General features: G+C 33.6%; 1 protein-coding gene across 2 annotated transcripts in view; it reads left to right on the top strand.

Moving 5' to 3' along the window:
• Positions 1-6,740, top strand: part of Pak (serine/threonine-protein kinase PAK 3-like protein) — a 40,840-nt gene extending 34,100 nt beyond the window's left edge. For both annotated transcript variants that reach the window (XM_043028041.2, XM_043028040.2), the window contains 2 exons: positions 60-232; positions 775-6,740. In XM_043028041.2, coding sequence (XP_042883975.1) covers positions 60-232; positions 775-858 — 257 coding nt within the window. In that variant the 3' untranslated portion in view covers positions 859-6,740. The remainder of the gene's footprint in view (positions 1-59; positions 233-774) is intronic.
• Positions 6,741-7,500: the final 760 nt, after the last annotated feature.

The following is a 7,500-nucleotide window of genomic DNA, read 5'->3' as shown; positions in this document are numbered from 1 at the left end:
ATATGTATACATGTCAATTACGTATGCAATGGACTAAATAACTGAATCCCTTTCAACAGGAGAACCTCCATACTTGAATGAAAATCCTCTGAGAGCTTTGTACCTGATAGCCACGAACGGTAAGCCTGAAATCAAGGAACGAGAAAAATTATCTCACGTATTCCAGGATTTCCTTGACCAATGTCTAGAAGTTGAAGTTGAAAAGAGATCGACCGCTAATCACCTTCTAAAGGTAAGTTGATCAACTTGGTGTGTTTTATTTCTTATTAGATGCATTATAGTAGTGTTTGGCCATTTTATAATCACCAATATCAAAATAAAGCCTTGGAACATTTTTCTTTCACCTCAGTTTTTATTTAAAGAGCATTAAGAAAAGACAGCTTACCTGAATAAAAAATGTGTTTGTAGGCCCTAAGGATTGGTTGTCTATATATTTCAGGAGCATATCATATGTGGTTTAGTGAGGGCCATACTAATTGTTGAAAGGAATAACCTATAAAAGATGTAAATTCCCAATTGAGTATTGATAGGAAATAGAAAGAGAGCTATAAAATTGTGAAGTAAATGTTCTGAAACCTCTGGTGATCTAGCAGAAGGAAAATTGAAAGTACATTATACTCAACAAGTTGTTAAAAGCAGTATTACTGATAAAGCTCTTGTTTTTTCCACAAAAGTTAATTTTCTAGTATAATTTTATTGAACATCAGATTCTTTATTTCTTTCTTACCATCTAATCTTTTCATTTACATTATTAACATTTTTCTTTTTTTTCAGCATCCATTCTTGAAGCTTGCAAGACCTCTCTCAAGCCTCCACCCTCTCATTGTGGCAGCCAAGGAAGCCGCTAAAAGCCATTAGTGACGATTCTCAACTAGCAATGTTATTGTGATGCAGTCCTCCTAGTGCCCATCGATACCCCATTCGCATAGTCATTTGCTGGCAGCTAGAAGAAAGCAATCGAGCATCTTGTTGCAATCGAGCATCTTGTTGCAGGCCGTGGATATATCTGTTATACTCTCCAAATACTGGCTGTGAGTGACGGCGACCTCCGTGCTACACCAAGCCAGTATCTTGTTAGCGATGCAGTGAACCTTTCCGTGCTAGGTGTATTCACTTCTTATTCAGTAAGAATTTCTATTTCGCAGTTTGCTCTGATAAGAAATGTGCTCAGTCTTGTCGCAGATAATGACTTGAAAGTTTCTTCTTCTCCCAGATGGTTGATATGAATTGCATGGTGATAAGAAGCAAGTTTGGGATTGTTAGAAGAAATATGGTATGGTGTGATGGATTGTATACTAAGAGTTATGATTATTATTATGATGATGGTGATAGTGAAAGTTATTATTATTGTTATTGTCATTATTATTATTATTATTATTATTATCATCATTTTATATTATTATTATTATTATTATCATTATTATTATTATTATTATTATTATTATTATTATTATTATTACTATTATTATTACTATCATTATTATTATCATTATTAATGTTATCATCATCATTGTTATTACTATTATTTTCATTATTATTGTCATTATAATTATTATTATTGTTATTGTCATTATGATGATTATTTTTTTTTTTTTATTGTTATCATTATAATTAACATCAAAATCCTAATGATATCACAATTCATATTATCTGTATTCAAAAGAAACATCAAATTAATGGTAGATGTGATAACGTAATGAAACCGCTACATAGAATTTTTGAAACATATATCCCAAACAGTACAATATACTCTTATGATATTACTGTTGACTTAGGAGCATTGCTTTATGTGAATTAAGTTCTATAAGGGAGACATTCATAGCATTCATAGAAATACTTTTTTTTTTTTTTCTTACTTTTATTTTTCTTTATTTTTTACTTTATTTCAGGTTATAAGCAGAAGAAAGTGAGTAAGAAAGAGAGCAATTGAGAACAAGAGTGAGAGTGAGAGTGAGAACCAGAGCAAGAACGAAAATGAGAACGAGAGTGAGAGAATGGAATGGTAGATGGAAGAGCATTGTTATTGTATATTTCTTTCACCTTATCCCAGATAGTGTAATGTCCCTTAGCATCTTGGCCACGAATACCTTGTGAACTTAAACAGTTAGCCGCTTTTTATTTTGTTCTTTTTCTGCTTCTTCTGTTCCCTTGTTGCAATAGGTAGAGTGCGTGTGCATGCGTTTGCACTTGTGGGTGTGGGTGAGAGTGAGAGCATGAGAGATTGGGTGTGTTTGACAATGAGTATAAGTGTGAGTGTGAGTATGAAAGGGAGAGGGAGAATGACAGAGTGTGAGTGTGATAGGGAGAATGAGAGTGTGTGAGAAGAGTGGGTGAATGATTGTGTGTGTGTGGGATGGATTTGTTTTTCAGACAGCGCCATTATCCATGATTTTAACCATGCAATATGACTTGAATGTTTCTTATCTTCATTGTCAAACTGTTTTGTCTTGATACTCATGATAGAGTTATAAATTCAGGAAATTCATGCTTAGAAGAATGCATACAGATAAGAAAGATGGTTGCCTTTTATTTTATTGATATGAAATAAGAATTAGTATATTATATACTATCGGTCAGCTAAGGATGCAGTTCCTAAAAGTGTAATGAACAATGACATATCGAAACTAAATTAATTAAGTTAATTCTGAAATGAAACGTGTGGATCTCAGCAGTGAAACAGACATTGCGTGTTGATTTCTATTGTGTCAGGGATGCCAGGGTGACAGTGATGAGCGGTTCAGTCTGCTAGCTGTAGAGTGAGATGTTATTGGTACATCTTACATCATTATAGAATTACTAAGCCGTGTAACAGTGTCATTTTGGTCTGCAAATGTATTCTTGTTATCCTTTTATGTGTTCACATAACTTCATGTTCTCATCAAGTTATTGAAAAAAAGACTGTAATATACTACAAATGGAGCTTAAAAAGTTAGATGCATCAAGCCTCACCGTGTCTGCATATTAAGACGTCTTAAACTTGGCTGTATCAGTCAGGTAACCAGTTGTAGATTGATTGTGTCTCAAGTATGCATCCACAGGAACCTGCATCTACAAATTTAGTAGAGATAGATATTTCACCTGTGCCTCACTTTCAAAGTTCACGGTGATACCATATTCAGTACAGTTACAGGTGAAATCATTCACTTTTTATTTATAACTACTGTTTTATTTTGTTTGTTTTTTTGTTTTGTTTTTACAGACAGGAAATGTAATCTCAGTAAGCTGTTCTGTTGAGGGAGTTATTAATGATTGAGTATTCAGTAATGATATTACGTATTCTTTTGAGAGAATCTCTAAGCAAAGAGCGTTATTTATATCTTTTTGCTTAATAAACAAGGAATCACTAATGCTTTATAAAAGTAGTCATTGTTTTATTTATATGTGAAACATTTCAAAGAATCTCCACAAAAGGTGAACCAAGAGTATTCTTTACCCTTTTCTTTCTTCTTTTTGTACTGTATTTCCTACTCTCTTAGTATATGATCAGAAATTGAAATCATTAGGTAGAAAATCTTATATTTGAGAATTTATTTATTGTAAGTTATGTGGGCGTACGTGACAGAAATGCAAAATGTGAAGGGTGAAAGTGGGTGCCTTGTTTTGTTTCATGATTGCCTAACAGGCATTTTCATGCCACTTCTTTCCTAAGGATGTAGCAGTATATCAACTAGTGTTTCCACCATTAAACAACGTGCAACTGGTACTACCTATCTCAGTAAGGAAAGCAATCTTGTCCTGTGATCCCATTCTATGTCTCATACACATGTGAAAAAGGTGCCATAAAAAACAAAAACGGCTGCTGCCTTCATAGGATTGGAGAACACATAAATTGACGGAACAAGAAGGAAAGTGTTTTAGCTATTGAAAATGATTGCCTCTCATAATACTGACTTTGCTAGAATCTGATTGATTAAATGTGTGTTCACTTGGTTCACATCACTTGACGTTTTGTTTGCTTTTCTCTACACGTTAATTATGCATTCATTCCATAATGAATTGGCTGATTCCTTTCTCTGTTGATTGTGAAGGAGGATGTGAAGGCATTTACTTGTACTTAGTTGCATTATTTTCTGATGTAAAAATGGGTTTGTTATAGGCAATCATGCATATTTGGGAGTGACAAGAAAAATATGCATTATATTATTTATATACCTATAACTTGAAGCTCTTAGTGGATAGTTGAGAGACTTGGAAATTGATGTGTTATTATGTCTTATAGGCTCAGATTGAGCTTGGCTGATTATTGATATTGCTGTTTGTGTTTTGCTTGATGAGTGCCTATACGAGTTCCAAAGTTCAATTAAATTTTCACATTTCAGTGCTTTTATTTAAACTAATATAAGTGAATATAGCTTTGATTTTTCATCTTTATCTTCAGACATCATGCTAGTGGCTTACATACATGATGAAAATGTGAGCAAGGTACTGTTTGAAGTACCATTCTTTCTTTTTCCTCTCTCTCTCTTTTTTTTTTTTTTCTTTTTTCTTCTTTTTTTTTTTTTCTTTTAGGGTAGCAATAAAAAGTTGGATCCTAAACCAGTGCCTCAGTATCCAGTTGAATGATAGTAACATCTGTTTTTAAATATACATCTGCTGGAGGGAAGAAAACTATGAGAATGCCTGCCGTGGCAAGCATCAAGACGACCAACGCAGTAGGAAACAGATTTTTAGTAATGAAGAGGTACACTCAGTTTTTTATTGCATCACTAGAGTGACCGAGTACAAAATCTACCATTCCTACCACCCGATGACAATATGATGGACAAGTTTTGTTATGATTTTTGTGGACCTTACGCTCTCAAGTGATGTGTAAAGAATGTAGGTGTACAAAACGCAAGCACTGCTTTTCACTGCCTGTGGGTCTGTCGTCTGACAAACTGCAGGTACATTGGAAAAGCAGTGTTGTATGTTTTCTGATAAACCTTTTGTATGAATATCTTTATTTTATACAGAACCTAACTAGAAGTCTTGAAAAATGTGTTGCAAATGTATTTATTGTGTAGTTTATGTGATTCATATACAGTATATATAGCTGAAGACTTGGTTCTATAAAGTTAATTAACATGCCTAAATGAGGAGGGTTGGATTATACCTGCCACCCTTATTATAGAAAACTGCATGACAATTTTAGATTGTAAATGATATACATGTGAGAGACCAATTTTCCTTTATTCTTCATTTTTCACCTGTTTTTCCGCATATACTCCTGTCAGCAGAAATTATTGAAGTGACCGATTCCCTATAAGCTTACAAGTGTCTGTAAAAGTGACTATTTAAGAAAGGATAAATCAGGTTACTGCAATTACTTATTGTAACCAGATAGTGCGCAGTTATTATCACTATTGTTGGTTTGTTTTTATTATTTTTAATTGGTAATATTGTCATTGTTATTTTCTTTTTAAGGGTATCTTCTGGGCAACTGAAATTATTCGATTATTGCTGGCCAACCTCTATCTGTCTTTATTCCCACCAGCTTGTCTTGAAAAAAGGATTACGCACATTGTGATTCTCATAAAATGGGTGATGTCATCATGTTCCAGTGCCATGCTTAAAGATCAAAAACCTAAAGGATATTCTAATATAGTGGGGAGGAAGGGACTGTGCACATCAGTTTTGAAATAATACAGGTATAAAAGCTTCCAATTTTTATTATATTATGAACAACATATATACACACAGTTCTGAGAGAAAGAAAATGAATATATATATTTGCTCTCATAAAATGATACAAGGAATTTTAAGTCTGTAAGGCACTTATACGTATTTCTATGCAATTCTAAGTGTTGTGGGTCATGTAAAGATGAGTGCAAATGCTCCAATGATAAAGGTATTAAAAACGGGAGTGCACTCACAATACATACAGGTTTATTTAGTAATGGTCAGATAATATGTTGAGGATATGTAAATCATGGTATTGTAAATAGTTTTATTTTGTAGGTCGTGAATTTACATGATAACAATTAGTTGTATAGGTCAGATGACTTGTTGTTTGAGAACTTGTAAATAGTACTGTAGTAGGATTGATTACTAGTTATCCTAGACAGTCTGTACCTTGTCTACCATAAGCCAAAGTGGAAAGTCTCCAACCATTTAATACCTCTTTATACTGTCATTACTTAATTTTTTTCTTCAGCAAATCATAATTTAAGCCTACAATTGATAGGATTCAAGAACATGAACAAATCTTTGATACCAATTATTACTGATGTTCTAAACCCTTGCAGAGTATTGTGTACCATGATGTTTAGTAAAACGTTCATTCCATGACACAGTGTACATGTGTCGTACAACCCTCCTCCCCCGTCTAGCCCCAGATGAAAGTATGTACCTTTAATTAGCTAATTCATGTTGTAAACACATCTTAATTGAGTTAATGTGGATATTTGATCCATGAAACTGACACCTTTGTTTTACATGCTAAAGCAAAAAATAAGTTAATAAGTTAGAGAATGTAATTTCCTCTTTCAGGACATACGGGAATTATACACTGATAAAATAATGTTGCTGATGTGGAAAATGTAGTTCAGTTTGCTGTGAGTCTTAGTGTATTCTGAGATAAGGAAGCAGGATGCAAGTTTCAATAAAAAAGAGAAATGTATAATTGATCACTTTACCCAGTGGCAAGCCTCCATTCCGGCTGCTGGCTACATGAGGTACTCCATACTGTCAATACCAAATATGACGAATCGTCATTTTATATAAACATAATTGTCAAGTAAATGAATAAAAGTAAGGATTTTGATTTCTTCTTATTTCCCTTATTGCAATGGATAACACTAGCCCAACGCTTTATCTGTCAAAGAGGAAAAACGTAATCCGTTTTCTTTACAGACGTTTAGGCTCAAATATACAGCACAAGAAACACAGAAGGTCCCATGTTAGTAGTACACATACTGCAATTCACACACAGGTTGAATAATTAAACTACAACATGCAGTCATATTCTAATTAAATTCACTAGTACATTTTCTCCTGTTTGTCCCAGTTTCTCACTCTGACGCTCTCTCTGATTCACTCGCACACATACACCTATACTCGCACTCACTCTCACACTAATTCTCACACTCCCGTTTGGACACAAAATACAGTAATGAAACTAAGATACTGTTTATTACAGGACAAAAAATAACAAGAATGAAAAAGTGAGGAAGTACAATAACAAAAGAGGAAATCATAGAAACCTAAAATAGTATTTTGAAATAATCTGGGAATCAGGATTAACATGTTAAAGAGAACATAAGAATATAATGATCGAATCTTTACTCAATTTATGAAGAAGCAGTAGACAGATATGTACCAAAATATAAAAAAAAACGAAGCAAGAAAAAGCGAAAAATGGTTCAATGAAAAATTCAAGAAAGCGAGACACAAGCAGGAACTCTTATGGAAAAGGTTCAGAAGACAGGTCTCAAGCACCACTCGAACGATACAAAGTACTAAGAAATGAGTATACTTAAATCATGAGAGAGGCAAAGATTGATTTTGGAAAGAACGTTATTG

Source organism: Penaeus japonicus, unplaced genomic scaffold (assembly GCF_977035675.1).
Source record: "Penaeus japonicus unplaced genomic scaffold, GWHDUDI00000001_assembly GWHDUDI00000003, whole genome shotgun sequence".
NCBI classification, from domain to species: domain Eukaryota; kingdom Metazoa; phylum Arthropoda; class Malacostraca; order Decapoda; family Penaeidae; genus Penaeus; species Penaeus japonicus.
The sequence above is the reverse complement of the archived record's forward strand: the minus strand, read 5'-3'. Positions and strand labels throughout refer to the sequence as shown.